Below are 16,365 nucleotides of genomic sequence, written 5' to 3'. Positions count from 1 at the left end.
CAAAAATATTATCTTACATTATATTTTAAAAAGCAATGTGACTTTATTACAGTTTTAGCAAGTTCAGTCTGCTAGTCTAATTCCCCTTTCTTTCCCAAGCTGTTTTGATCTCTTAGTCAAAAAAAATTCAGAGATTAGAATTTTTTAAACCTACTATATCATTGAATAGATGTTAATTAACATGAAATATTCATCTTGTTTCAGATTATTGGTAAGCATAGTAACTAAATTTCAATGTTAAAAAAAGGAAAGGAAAAGCATACGCCACATAAATAATGCACGGAAATGGCAAACTTGTTTTTCCACCTGCTACTCCATTACTAATATATATGAAGGCTGCTGCAGGTATTTTTTTACCCAAACATACAAAACCACAATATATTAAGGTATGTATGTCAGAGACATCTTTCATAGGGCCTCGGAAGCCTTATATACAACAGCTTTTCATACTTGAGCTGCAGTGGTGTTAAAGAAGTGACTTGTAATCCTTACACAAGGCAGGTGCAAAGAAAATAAGTTACAATACAGCCACAAGCCTGAACTTGCCTGTATGAAGCCCTGCTGGTTTTAGGCAGATTAGTTAGGGAAGATCATACAACAGAGCTCATCTCCGTTTTTCAGCAGGACTGGGACAAACAAATCACGCTAAACAGCAAAAACTGAAGTTCTTTATCAGTTTCCAGTACTAGAGAGGATAAATATTTAAGTTATCATTATAAACGTTACATGATATTCAATAAAATGCAAGGCATCACTGCAATTTTTATTACAGCACTTTGGAACTGCCATAGAGTTTCCCAGTCTTAGAGTGTCCAAAAAAAAAATCCACACCCAAACTGAGCTGAAAGTTTTGATAAAAGTCTTTTTCTCAGAAGTCCAAGACAACTGTTTCCCCCCATCTTGGGAACATTAATGACATCTACAACTGATACAGGAATTTTTTTTTTTTTTTGCTTAGAAATAATTCATCAGTAAGAGCTGATTGTACATACAAAACACAGTTAGACCTTCAGTTAAAGAATTTACAAGCTAATTACATATATGATGTAATTTTCTTCGCAGTGTTGTCATTTACTTTCCATTTTCCGTCTGCTCCTCTCACTGAGGAGACAGCTAAGGATATTTTCCTCTATACAGGCTCTCAGGCTTATTTCTTTGCCAACAGACCTACCTGGGGGTGGCGGTGAAGAAAAGCTATGATTGCTAAGCATCAGCTGAGAGAGAACAGCCTCCTGCCTGCTGTACTAGCCCCAGCGCCTTCTGATTGTACTATGCCTGGGTAAGTTCAAAGAGCTGCCACGGAACACACACCTGCTGTGCATGCAGAATGCCTGTTCCCACACTTCCGAATTACTCCTTTCTAGACGGACACCAGCCACAGTCTAGAAAACAGTGTGTGTACACATAGGTGAAGTTCAGGGCATCATTTCCAGGGTTTCCACTGCAAGATGAAAGATGTCTTCGCTACCTGTGAGACTGAAGTGAAATTTAACTGTTCCAATATAGTCAGAAAATCTTCAAGGATGCCCTTCGTGGTATTTTCGCTATTTTCTCAGGCCTTTGAGGCATAGCATGAAGAGATCAATTAAATGCACACTCACTGTAGATGTTTTGAATACCTAATTTTTCCCCTCGAGGGTGTGTGGTCACGTGTATCGTTATGAATGTTCTGTGCTAAACTCCGAAGTCACACAAGTAGGTGTGCTTACAGTAGCAGGTGCAGAGACACATGCACGGGTGTCACAGCTGTAACACTATAACGTAACACTAACTGCATCACAAGGAACAGTACAGCCAATGCTACCTATGAACTGTTAAGTCAACCACCCTGAGAAATTCAGGACTATATACTGTAAGAGTGTTATACCCATATCTTATCACTAACTAAAATCAGGATAATCAGCTTCAGCTTACAACTTGCTGTAAGAAAAAAAGGAATAAAATACTGAAATTGAATGAGAAATATGACCAATTATCTAGAATTTAATCTGAAAAAAACCTGGAAAAATATCACTACATTCTATGAATATCTGTCTTCTTTTCTTCCCCTGGTGCTAGTATTCTGCAACATCAGTGCCCTGCAATTGTTCCCAAAGAGCCTCATGTATTTTCATATTCTATTCCTCCCTTCAGCCATTTCTAGAACCAGGAAGTCTACATAACAGAAGTTCTACCAACATGACTGTATACAGAACAAACTTTTTTTTCGGGGTAGTCTTACAAGAACGAGCTGCAATATCCATTTTTAATCATTTACTTTCTTTATGTTTAATAACAAACCCTCCTCTTGTTCACTCTGTTTCTTGGTAGGATCATTTCTATTTTATATTTTAGCAGGGTAAGATTATAGAACTTAAAAACAACAAGGAAAATATCTTAAGCTAACGACTGTTTGTTCAGCTTCATTGTATGATGCCACCTGATCACTTATTGTCCAGGACACGTTTTGCGGCAACCTTCTTTTTAGTTTATTAATAGCACAGCGCCAAGTATTCTCCACCATTCATGAACATGGACTTGCAGGAGCAACGCCAGGCCATTGGCAGGGCACATGCTTATGGATACCTGAATAGTTAAATCGATTTATAAATCAGTGAATATACACAGCTTCCAATAGCTCTGCAATAGATGGTCAGGAAAATTATTAGATGTGGAGTTAAGCTGTTCATATCTAAGAATCTAAGACTGAAGTTTTCCCTTCTTCCAGCAGACTTTCATCAAAAGTTTACATGCAGAATACTGAACATCAAAAGCCACAGTACTGATTCTAGAGAAAAGTTTGTCAATATGATTGTTTGGCTTGCTTTAGCCTTGTACATGACCTTGAAAAGTAGAACTATGAATAGCAGGAAGTTTCTGCTAATCCAGTTACTGTTTTCATCGGTAGAAATGTACCTAGAAAGGCTGGCTCATCTTCCTCTAGCTTTCTTACAGCAGACTGGAGGTCTATATAGCACAAACCCAGAATGTTATTATAAAATTAGAAGCTACAAAACCTCACTCCTAAAAAAACCCACACGACTACTTTGTATTTCCTTTTCAAGATAGCTCTCTGTGTACTTCCCTTTCATAGGAAAAGAATGAAGTGGCTTCTTGCAATGCAATTTTATTATAAATATAGTAGAATAGCGTTTTATTAATGCTCCATAGGAAAAGCTGGCCTGATATTGTAACTACTTAAACTGCAGCCTTTAAGCTCGTTTCCCAGAAGTTTCCACCAGATGAGGTGCTAAAGGGGTTCTGTAGTTGCTGGCACACTTCACTTGCCTTTCTCTCCAACTTAATCTACTCCAAAAGCAGAACATTTATACTATAGAAGAGACAACACTGATGCAGTAAGGAAGATGGGACAAGATGACAGATCTCTCTTCTTTAGCTTAAATGAGCAGGTGAAGGGAAGAGTGCTAGGTGTCATCTTTCTAAGACAAATAGAATAGGATTCCAGCTGAAAGGGTCAATTTATATGCTAAAGTAAGCCAACAACTCTGCCCCCCCCCTTTTTTTTTTTTTTTTTAACTGAAGTGCAACCAGCTACATTCATCTTAAACTATGGAATTTTCTCTTTTTCTGCTTCGCTTTCTCAATAGTGAGAGTGACACTTAAGTGCTATATCACAGAAGTAGCAAGAGAGAGCTATAGCTTTGAAAAGTACCTGCTCAAGTGGCAATTGTGTTTATTAATCAGGAAGGAAATAGACAGTTTTGAATGACTAATACTTGCAAGGTAAGTGTTAAAACAATGGTATTGCCTTACATTACAGTCCGATTAGACGTTTTTCAGCAAGGAGGTATGGTTTTTTTTTAGCAAAAAAAGAATTTTCCAATTCCGTTCCAAAAATTTTTCTATATCAGTTGGCCACTTAAAGCTCACAGTTTCTGATATAGAAAAATCTCTCGTTTCTGCAAACAGAAATGAGGAGAGAGAGAGAGAAAGTCCACAGGGTTTCTCTTAGTTGCAAATATAAAATGAAGTGGTTATCACTGAAAAAAAAAAGAATCAGATAGGACTCTCTCAAAAAAAGGAAACGTGTATATAGAGAACCCCTGCCCTCAGTTATCCACATTGTAGTATTACTGTAAATGCTACATTACTGTATGACTTCATAATTGAGATTTTGTATTTGACAAAGCACGACAAAGTTGTGGAGACCTTTAAAATTACACAACTTTATAAGCAAAACTGCATTTCATGAATATGTTAAAATACTGTCTTTTAGACCCGAAGAACAGTCCTTTCTTTTGTGCATGAGAGGAATATCAAGCTCAGGGGTCATCCTCTGTCAGAGAAGAATTCCGCTTACTATGCACACCATTAGAAGTTTTTGGGTTTTTTTCTCCCCACCTCTCCCTATCTTGTGACTACCACAACACAGAGCAATCTTTTAGTCCAATACTTTCTTCTGTAGATTGCCTGCAGTGGTTTTTAACCAGAAAATTTCTCCTGAAAAGAACCCAAATTCCTCCCAATTCTTACATTTCAGACCGTAGATGAGCATAAGCGTTTGCATACCTGTTTCCAACTAAGTTTTAACAGAATGAGACTATGAAAAAATAAGCCTGTAACACAGAGTAATCTTTAAATAAGTTATCAGTCTTGGTTAGATTAAGGAAGAGATTTTGTCTCCTCCGATTTTTCTTTTAACATGCTGAACTTCTGCAGTTTAGTTCCGTTGGTCAAGACCATGCAATGTAATATTTTTCTTACAGTTTGGCTTTTTATAGTTTGACAAGCAAGGAATAGTTTACACTTACTAGTTCTTGAGCAATAAGCTTGAGGTACAGACCATAATATAATTGTGGGTGACTGCTATAGATACTGTTGCCATACAACAAACAAATTGGGACTTTACACCCACGATATAATGAGTTGTAGCTACAACAACTGGCAGGTGCTAAAGAGGATAGTTGGGAAGATATGAGAAGTAGTATTCAATGAGTAAGCAGGAAAACTTCCTGATTCCTTGAGCTAGCGAAGGCTACAAAGACAGCCTATGTTACTAGAATAGAGAGTTTATTAAAATTATAAGCACTAAAAATTGAGAAGACGAAGCCTCATAGACCTGTATTTTGGTCAAGACAAAAAAGATGAGCAACACATAATGAAAGTTACTGTTTTAAGACTCTACCAGTGGCATAGTATCTACGTAAAATTATTTTTAGTGCATTATTGAAACACAAATTTTTATTGTGCTGATGCAGTAGGCTGAAATTTGAATAGTATGAAATCTTAACATTTTTAAATGTGCAGTTTCTTGTTTCCTATCTTTTCTTCCTACTGGGATTTCCAAAAGGCATCTAGGAAAAAGATATGCAAATTCCATGTTGCAGAATAACTTGCACTACATAAATTCAGGTTATGTTCCTAAATGCTCATAGCCAAGTCTGACGGATTACAAGCTTAGAAATTTAAGGAAATAAAAAGTTAGAAAGAAAGTTGACCTAAATCAACTTATCCCTTATTCATAAGGATTGTATTATGAATGCAGTATATTCTTGTACTTCCTCAACTTACTCATATTAAGTTATTCTGTATTAAAATAATTCAGACTTGAAAGATACAGATACTTAGTACAAAAGCCCTGAATCAGCTGGAATATCCAGATTTCCATTTCATTCTCTTGTTTCCCTCTTCTGCTCCAATCTCATTCAACAGAAGAAAGCACTTTCTGGCATTTTTACTTGATTTTTTGTCCCTCTCGATTGTCTGTCCTCTATGCTTTTTATCCTCTATTTCAAAAGTTTTCTTCCATATTTCTTTTCCATTTCTGTTTCTACCCTGCCCGTGGGGTTGGTATCCATTTTACTGTCTCATTACAGGAAGACCATGTTCTGCGTTTCCTTATGAGACGGAAAGATTGACTGTGTTTGATACAAATCTTTACATCACACTTGGCAGTAAATATGCTCTAGGTCACCCAACAGGTTTGGGTTTGAACTGTAAAATGACTTAGTGCAATATTCCAGTAAAGACTCTCCATAAATTCTGAAGAATATTATGTTTTAGCTGTCTGAGCCTTGTAGTCCTTTTGTAATTAAGTGTAAGAAGTTTAATGCAACACGACTGAATTTAGAATACTACATTATTTTTCATCTGCCACTACTAAAGATGAAGTTGCTACAGGAAAGACCTGAAACCTTGGTTCCTACCTCATTCCCCTGTTCATTATTCAGAAAACTGATTTTAATGTGAACTGCATCTGAAAAAAACTACAGCTTGATTTGCTATCGGCAAAAGGGGAAAAGGGGGGAATCTTGTTCTAACACCTTCTTTTACAACCAAAAACTACCTAGTGGCTGATGGGTGAAACACAAAGCTAATGGAGGAGGCATGTACATTTAAGATGAGTCAAAGATAATTGGCAGATATGCTTTCCCTTAGTTTCTGCTGTAGATGATACAATGAGGTTAAAAAATTAGCACCATGGATTTCTAACTACTATGAAGTCTTGCCATCCATAAGCCAGTTGTCCTGATCGTGGTTAAATTGGTAAGCCATGGGGCGGAGGGGCTTGTTTGTTTTTATATAGATTAGTTTCAAGCATTAGTTTAAATATTTACTTTGGATGTTTCAAATTTTTATTACTCAGATGAAAACATTTACATTTTCTGGTTGTCCAAAGACCTAAACACTGGAAATCCAGACCATAGTACCTCAATTTGTGCTCAAATATTAAAGCATTCCAAAACACTTTAGAACTTGGTCATTGTTGGTTTATCTAGTTCATTGTGAAGAGCCAGGATAATGTCTTAAATATTAAAAATATAATGAACTCCTACTGACATCTGTGGGAATGTTGCTATTGATTTCAGTTAATATAGGATCTAGGAAAAGGCCTTATAATATAATTTTAAACAAGGGAAAAGTAAAAAGTTACAGAAATATTCCTAACATCAGATTTGGATACAGATAACACGCACACATAAAATTATGGAAATTGCTCCTCTCTGCTTCTTTGCTAGTCACCTTTAAACCGTTGCTCTTACAAAACAAGCTAGTGTGTCAGCTCACTTGATGCTCAAGAGAACACACTCCAGAAAAGCAGTTCACAGGCATATCACAAAACTGAACTGATAACTACTGACCTCTTTTTTGGCAAAGGTAACTGAAGTATTATGCATGATAGAGCTGTCAGTGGCCAATAACATGTCTTTTGGCAAGTCCAAAGGAACTCACAGAACAGAGAATTCCACAGTGGGCTGGGCTTACAGTAACTCCACTAGGGTTGATAGGGTCCACAAATGAGCAAATCACAGCAAAGTTTGATCTAGTCTTTACACAGCTGATACTGCTCAGCATGCATCTTAATATTTTTAAAATACTAAAAGGTGAAGTAAACTTTTTTTTCTTTTTAAGCAAAGATACTTATAGACACATCTGGGGTGTATCATATTTCTTTGCTAAATAGTTCAGTATTGTAGCCCAGCTTCAGAACTATTAAGACTTTCTCAAGAAAATGCAAATGATCTCTCTCAGACTCCTAACCACATTATCCTGCCTTTTCCAATGTCCATTGACTTTCCTTACTCTCTGATAGAATACTTAATTTAGAGGTATGCTGGAAGAAATTCAGAGTTGCTAGTTTCCTTCATAAGAAAAGATTTTTCTGCAGTAACAGTTTAAGATGAAGAGAGCAGTGTTAGAGGCCTGACACTGAAGAAGGTCATGCTTTCTCAGTACAGTATATCTAGATAAAGGTTTATAAGTGCAGGAAAGAATTCATAGTTAAACAAAAATATATCTTCAATCACAAATCTGTATTGTCCCCAATAATAGGGAAAAACAGTTATTTTCAGAATTCAGCTCAAGACTACCCGATGTTAATATTTTCAAACAAGCAGACAATATCCCACAGTCATACGAAGTTCAATAAATAGATTACTTCCATGCATTTGACTAATTGCTTGATTGCAAAAATTGTAATTATGCACTTGTTGATATAAGACTCTGCATGGTTATTACTTTTAACTTTCTCATACTTTTGTTCTGTAGTTTGAAACCAGCAACTCTGCTTTCTGTAAACAACCTGCAAAGCAAATACAGAAAGCGACTACATTAGGACTGTTTGCTTTGTACTGTTTGCTGTTCTGCCGCTCCCAACTTTCAACACAGAATGTTAACACTCACACAAAAGTGGTTTCAGAACAAATCATAAAAGTGTATGCAGGCACACAGAAACCAGTGGCCACCATTCAAGAAGAGTCTTTCTCCTAAATTCTGCTAAAGCAGAATCATTAAAAAAAAGTTTACTAAAACCATCCTTTTTTATCAGCTAAATTAACATACTATTGTGAGTTACAGGAAATAATATACCTTAAAGGAATCTAATCCCTTCCATCTATGCGTTGTTTAAGCGTAAAACACACTTTTTCCGATCCTTCTCTACTTCACATTAGTTCTGTGAACTGCCAGCAGGAAAAAAGTTTATATTTTGAAGTAATTTAAAAAAAAAAAAAAAAGATATTTCACTTACCTAATTCTTTAGAAACTGGAGAATCAGCTGATATATCCCCAATCTTTGCAAGGCTATCATAATATGCTCTTCCAGCCACTACCATAGCTAGGGGGGACAGAGGGGGGGAAAAAAAAAGATGTTTAAAAAAAAAAAAATCAAAGTATTTTCCATTTTCATTACTCTATGATCCTATGAAATTTTGTACTCCAGGGCACATAGCGAAAGAGGGGTATATAGCAATAAGGAAATCCTGCTATCAGAGAAAGTTACACAAGTCCCTGTGCTACCTGCTAATTTGTGAAACCAGGTGACAAAAGACAGAACACATTGATGATGTTTCAGCCTGTTATTTAGTTCCAGGAGCAATCAGCATCCAGTGGGTAGGTTTAGCCATAAGCCATTGGTCAGGACATAACAAAATTCCTTGGTATAGATAAAACTGTTGGAAAAAAGCAAAATGCAATCTCAAACTTACTAGAAATGCCAGTGTCTCTGGCCTGTATTAGCCAGACAGACCACTGATCTGAGAAATGGCTCCTGGCCATGAGACAACGGACCTACAGTTGCAACAAGGTGACATGGAGCCCTTCAAAAGCACATCATCATTTACTGTTTAAGTTAGCTGAAAGAGTAACTTGCTTCAAAAAGCTAGGATGAAATACAGTTTGCCTGGTGCGATATATTTAAAAGAAAAGCGAAATGTGAAAGGTTCAATACATCTGATACAGCCATTCCTAAAGATTATCATTATGGATACCACTGTACAGTTATCATATTCTGCAACAACAAATAGGATTTTTTGTCAAAACAATATACTGAAATCTGAGGATCCTACATATAAACAACAACTTTTCCACTTTAAGGAAATTTTAAGCCTCAAATGCTAAAACTTCAAAAATTAAGTCACTGAAAGATGATTTTCAGGTTGTGGAGATAACATATCTGGCATGCTTTTCTCAATTTTCAATATACCATCAATGTTCCTGAGGTTATTATAAATTACATTGTTCAGCAAATTAGTGAACTTAAATGTTGGAAGGTCTCTGGTTTCTTGGACAGACATGGAAAATTAGCATCAATATATACAATTTCTGCACAGAGTTATTTTGACACTCCAGGGAAGTGCCTACTTTTATCTTTGTCACTGAACTCAGTATGGCAGAGGAATCTGTATTCCAAGTACATTAAGTAATAAAAACCTCAGGCAACAGGCGCATATGCAGTTTAAGAAGAAACCTAAACGTTTAACATTCCTGACCAAAAAGACAGACCCTAGTTGACACTTGGATGCTCATCTTCCCGCCCCGGACAGTTCCCCCTGTTTTATTGTTTATAGTTCAATTCCAGTTTTACAGGAACCAGTAAGCTCTTTATATATAATCACTGAGGTTTCAGTTATTCTCAGTTAATCATTTTCTGGTTATAGCCAATTTAAACAGCAAAGCCAGTTTTGCTAGAACGAACACGGAAACATCAAGATTCAAACTGCAGGAAGGCCAGTAGTGAGAAATAGATTGCAGATGTAGTAGCTGTACACCACGCAATGGTTGCCTTGCATCTTCACAGTATCTAGAACTGACCTGCACACTGCAAAGAAAAGAAATAACAAGGACAAACTGGCAAGGTTTTATTGTAAAAGGCAGTGAAAAAATACTTATTGAAGTAATTCTTCATAATTTTTTGTAGTAGTACATTTTTAACCTAAAGTGGAAGCCAAGCAAACTCTCACTGTTTATTTTAGAATACTTTTTTCTGAGAGGAATATAATTGGCAATTGCCAATTATAGTATTTTAGGTCTGTATTTTATAGTTTTTACCAGCAAAGGTGACATCTTCGGTTACCTAACAGTATGTTCACCGAGAAGCCTGAAACTTCCAAATGAAACAAAGGGGTTTTTTGAGGCTCTGTTGCATTAGACAAGAGTAATTTCTGTCTAAGCTGCATCTCATAGGTGCTCTATATTCAAACTTTCTGAACCGAAGAATTATACTGGTGCTACTGATAGAGCAGTATGCCACCCGTATGCGAAGATTTTATGCCATTGCAACTCTTCCTATCTAATGTTTTCTCAAGATAGCCCCAAGTCAATCTTTTATGCTAATACAGGCACTAAAAAGAAAGAAAGTGTGTGATTTCTGCTGTGCTAATCAAGAACTCCACTTGTATATTCTCTTCACCACTACTATGGCTAGTAAACTACTTATGCAGAAAAGGAGTTTTGGCCTTTTATCCTCAAAATGTATAAAAATACATTATAAACCTATCAGAAGTTCTTGTAAGTGTTACGTTCTTTGTCAGCCTACTCTGACTTGTTTGGAAAGCTGCAAAGTATTTGTTTAGCAACAGAGTATTTACTCCTTGTTACAGATCTATTTATACCATGCAGAACTTACGGAGAAAAGATTAACAATTTATGAGAGCCCAAAGATGACTTTAATGAAGTTTCTCAACAGTTGTTGCAACATTGTAAACATTGATTCATTTGAAATTAAGCATTCGTGTTGGATATGCTTTATCAGCCAGTCTTAAAAGGCAAACTTGCTAGAACACAACACTTATCAGCCTCTCCAGTGTTGCTGTGCACAGCTATATTGTGAATTACTGATGACAAATTGAATTAAAAGAGAAGAGGCACAATGTAACATATCAACAGTAAAGCATGTTAAAAGCAGAACCCTCAGAAACAGGTATAAAAATCTTTCAGCCAAACATGAAAACACTTGTTATTACTTCCGGTACTACCTATAATCCCTAAGGTTAGGTATTAGGTAACCACAATGTTAAGCCATCAGGTTAGGCATTACTGCCAATAAGTCAACATTTCCCTGTTTTCATCTGCAGCAGGCTTTGGTTTTATCTTTTCCTCAAGCCTGGTCTAAAATTTGCATGAAGAGAGATTTCAGTGTCTATTTGGCTATGCACTACTTCTGCAGTATCACATTTCTCACAGTACTAGATTACACGTAGGGGAAATATACACCACAGACTTGAATGAGGCAAAATTAGAGAGATTTTACATTGCTTTTAATACAATATCAAGCAGCTCAACAGGTCTGCATTGGTGAAATGGAGCAAGCTCTAACAGGTCCTACAATTTAAGCCTTGGGAATCCAGAGCCCAGTCTTGGAAACCCATTCTTAGATAGTTTCTGTGAAGTCAATAATGGAAGTAAACAACCACATGAGAAAAAGTTTGAGGGACTGGGTCCTTAGATTCAAGTTTATTCATTCGGATTTTGACTCCATTAAAAATATACCATCAGGTTTAGTATGGATAAGAAAAAAAAGTTAATCCACTCCTGCAACTCTTACTCATTCAAGTTGTTCTGTTCACAGGTTTACTTAGGTAGTGATGTGTATAGGGGAGCAGAAACAGATCTAAGAATGTGAAATATCTTTGGAAGATATTTCCAGGAGAAAAAAGAGAACACCTAATTTACATAAGTGTTTTTTTTCCATTTATATTATTATTCTAATGCAGGTTATTTACACTTTATGTTCAGTTTATTTTGCAGTAGCTCTGTGCCAAAGTGTTTGGGATGCAACTTCTGCAGGACAGATAAAAAAAGGGGGAGAAGATACATATGTTTGTGTGTTTGCAATTTTTTTTTTTCCCTAATCAAACACATCCAAAATTCAACTTGGAAATTAAGCTTATATACAACCCTGATATCCAAAATGTGTATTTAAATTAAAATTAAACATTCTTTCTAAAGTTAGAAGACTTACCATTAACAGCTTTTTCATAATTCTTCCCCAGATTTATTAAATTCCTCAGTCCTGGATTGAACTGTTCCATAACATTCTAGTGAACAGAAAACAAAATTTGTGTAATAACCAAGGCAATTCAACAGTGGATGAAAGTATTTCTCTCAATGTCACTTAGGTCTAGTTTTATGTTTCATATATACAGCATACATCTGAGAAGTTTGTGGATGGATGAAAAATAGAAGACTTGGGAGAAAGAGGAAAGCAAAGGATGGAAGAGAGAAGAAACTGAACATTTAAGATCAACAAACAGGAAAAAAAAGGTAAACTATTTCAATAGGGATAAAAAGGAATCTGGCTGTTTACAGTATAAAAGGATGTCAAGTATGTGATCAAAGTTTGCACAGATCCTTCTTTTATGGTAGGTGATGGTGAAATAAGAATGAGAAAAAACCTTTATCCACTAATTGTTTTATAAAGTCAGACAATACCACAAACTTTCTGACAATGGTTCAAGATTTGAGTTCTTTCCCCCCACCCTGCGCAGAGAAAAAATAATGCTGGGAAAAGGAAAAAAAGAAAATAAATTCACCAGATATCTGATTATGGAACAACTAAGGACTTTATTAATCTAAGTTATAGACAACATTTAGCAAAATTCGTTGTTGGCTTTTGGTTTGGGTTTTTTGGTTTTTTTTTTTTTTTTTTGTTTTTTTTTCCAAAAATGCTGCATTTTATTGTGCAAAGCCATAGTTCTTTCAGAAAGAAAATGAAAATTATTACCTTATTTAAATAGAAGGAGGAAAAAAAACATCCACTGCAGCTGCTTTGGCTGTTAAATACAATTATTGGCTGAAACAGCCAGAATCTGAAATCCAGCAGCTCCAAGCATGACTACTCTCATACCTAGCAAATTCTATAAACCAATGAAGTGGTAGAAATTGTGATTGGCAGTTTCATAGTGCAAGAAAACAGCTACACTATTAGATAGAAAAGTTTCAAGTCTTTGCAAAAAGTAGAAAATAAATTAAGCCATGAAGTACAAATGCAAATTTCAATCTTCCCAAAGTTGGGGGGTGAAGAAAAGAGAAGAAGCTTTTGCCCACTCCAAAAAGGAAAATCGCCCACAGAGTTTGAGCTGTCCCTACTTACAAGAAAGCTTCAGTTTCCCGCTTCCTGGTCAAAGACAATAACTCCCCCCCACGCCCCAATATTCCAGAATTACTCTTATGTTGTTATGAGCACTGAAAAAAAGCTGACATGCTGATATACATGCAGTAGTTCTAGACTCCTCATAATCATGCCCTTTAAGATGTCTCGAACATATGTAGCTTAAATAGCACTGTTACAAAATACTGGATGTTGCAATTAACTTTTGAACAACGCTAAATAAGTTTGAAAGAGAGCCCTCTGAGCTTCACTTATTTGGTGGCTTCTTGGTTTCTTCAGGTAGAATCGCTATCTGAATTAAAAGACACAGCATGTTTGTTTAACAAAACACTCTTTGTGTGTATGTAAATAACTACCTCTGAACAAGTATTCTAGAATTTGCCGTATGTGCCTGGTCATTTAATAGTGAAGTAACGGCAATGTTCTAATCCTTTCTTTTCTCTCTTCCATACAAAATACAATTTCATATAACACCAGCTACTAAGTGTCAGGAACAATTTGGTAATGAATATTTTATTTTAAAAATAAAATTAGTATAAGTCCTATATTTCCATAGAGGAGAACCTTAAAAAGTTTTTGCAGATTCTAGACCTTCTTTTCCCAGAATCTTCCTAACAAAACTATAGCTGTGACATTACATTGTAAAATTTTATCGTCATGAAAGGAAGATCATGAGATACCTGAAAACATCATTCTCTTATTCTTACTATTTTTATGACACAACTCACATCTTCCTAGATATTCTTCACACAGCAGAACTTTCAAGTTCAAGGAATTCAAAACAGACACTTTCTGTTTACAAGAAATACAAGACAAGTGAAATAGTATCAAGCTTTTGTCTGTTATACTACTAATAGAATGAAAATATAAATATTTAGTGCATACATGGACCCAGGAAGAACAGGAATACCATCACATTTGTTCTATCTTCAGGCAAGGTCATTCAGACATAACTTTATTATTATTTTTTTAAGTATAGTGCTATACGTGAACTCCAGTCAATTTAAAAAGTGAAGAAAAGAATTAACTCCAGATTTCACCAATAATACTTTAACATTCATTCATATTGAGTAAGAGATATTTAAAAAAAAAAAAGATCTAAAACTACTAGGTTCTGATACTGGCATAGTATATACAATATCAAAAGCAGACACAGAACAACAATACCTAGCCCCACTGCCTTTATTTGTACAAATTAAATGCAACTGGGATTGTTTTCTGGTGTATACCATTAAACTCTCACCCACCCAAACACAATCACTGCGAGCAAACTCCCTATTGTCTCCAGGCCCTTGATTTGTGTTAACTCACAAACCACATCCAGAAATCATTTGGAAAAGTGCGTTTCAGGTTGGGCCAACAATGCCAAGGGCTACTCTAACAACTTAAGATTTTCAAGCTCTAGTGTCTGGGAACATTCCCCCTCCTGCCTCAACTCTTTAATTTACTACTGTAAATGTTGCTGCTGTGCCTCTGTTGCCCTCCCCGTAGCTGAGGCAGTGCAACTGTGAGGCTTTTGTTCCAAAGGGTAAGTCGTCTCTTCCTATTCCAACTTTTTGCCATTTCTTCCCAGCAGTGTACTAAAGATGATGTCTGTTGGCATATATGGAGTCAGTGAATCATAAAAAAAAATAATATGGCTGAATTAGAGGATCGTCTTAGGATAGAGAGTCCTGTATTCCAAGGATATGGGGGAGAAGAAAGGCATACATGACATAGAAACCGTGTGTATACATGGCAGGTAAGAATCCCAATGCCACCCTGAATTGCCACCCTATACTGAAAATATTTTTCTTGAAAGAGATCCTATCCCTGCTTACCCTGCTCCTCGCAACAAGACTAAAACCCTTATTGCCACCTACCCAAAAATTCTAACAGTAACATGATAATTATTGGTCTTGAAATACTGATTTTTGGAATGACTGTCTTAAGGATTTGGGGGTAAGACTGCAGTTCTCTTGACATCTTCTAATTCAGATTTCAAACAGAAAACAGCAATTACACCTGTGTCATTAGTTGTTTTCATTTAGGAGGAAGTGAACAAAACCCAGCAAAAATGCCCTCAACAGCTCTCCTCTCTGAAGCCAGACCCCATAGCTCTATATTTTCACTAGCCGATTTGATATATATTGGGTATTCATGTACAGCAGATACAGACCACTCTGTGGAAACACAACAGGTCTACTGAAACAAAGAACTCTGAGGAAGAGCTCCAGTACATCACATCTGCTCAACGTATATGTAAAACTGCTGGGAAAGATGAAGGAACAATTTATAGCTCAGTGCCTTCAGTAGCTGGAAGGCATACAACTAATGGATCTTTCCTCCATCAGACCAAGCAGTCTCTGGAAGTTTTTCAGTCTTCACGCTGCCACAGTGGTTGATTGTTAGCAGAAGCGTCTGCACCAGTCTCTAGACATGAACGCCTGAGACGCAGCAAAAACCTTCGCAATGGAAATTCCCCTTTGGAATTTGCTTGGTTTAACACAGGGTACAGTTAGCTGATCCTCACAGCACTGTGCAAGGCTCATCTACTCTTCTACCAAGGTTTGTGTTTGATAGAAAGACTTAGCCCCTCCTCCCCCAATGATATAATGAAATAATTCTTAGATTTTTTTCCTCTCTTCAACATTAGAAAGGAGCATAATATGTATTTTTTCCTTTCTACTGAAGACTAGATTCTCAAAGCAAACAAAAACCTGGCTGTGCTTCTAGTGCTCTTTTTATACAGTTAACCACTGTTGCTGTCTTTGAAGTACTGTCCAGGCAGAAATATCTAGAGCACTTTTTCAAAAAGTGAAACTATCACTGGCAACTCCCTCTTCAGGATCAGGTACAAACTTGATATTGCCAAGGCATTTCAGATCAGTTAAAATGATGGCAATATTTTGTTCAACTTCAGAAGTTATAGGGAAAACAGCCACTCAGAAATCAATTTGTATAGCTATTTATTTTCAGATGATGTCTTACAATTCTATAGCTTCCCTTATTTGCAGTCTAAAGAAAAAGTCATGAAAATGACTGGGACTGCAAAA

General features: G+C 36.2%; 1 protein-coding gene across 1 annotated transcript in view; it reads right to left on the bottom strand.

Moving 5' to 3' along the window:
• The window catches only part of BAIAP2L1 (BAR/IMD domain containing adaptor protein 2 like 1), a 41,663-nt gene that overhangs the window by 20,044 nt on the left and 5,254 nt on the right, over positions 1-16,365 (bottom strand). The window contains exons 2-3 of the mRNA XM_059826506.1: positions 12,182-12,257; positions 8,471-8,557 (exon numbers count right to left, since the gene is read on the bottom strand). Coding sequence (XP_059682489.1) covers positions 8,471-8,557; positions 12,182-12,257 — 163 coding nt within the window. The remainder of the gene's footprint in view (positions 1-8,470; positions 8,558-12,181; positions 12,258-16,365) is intronic.

This window comes from Gavia stellata, chromosome 18, assembly GCF_030936135.1.
Source record: "Gavia stellata isolate bGavSte3 chromosome 18, bGavSte3.hap2, whole genome shotgun sequence".
Taxonomy (NCBI): domain Eukaryota; kingdom Metazoa; phylum Chordata; class Aves; order Gaviiformes; family Gaviidae; genus Gavia; species Gavia stellata.
Note: the sequence above shows the minus strand (reverse complement) of the source record. Positions and strands in the feature narration are given on the sequence as shown.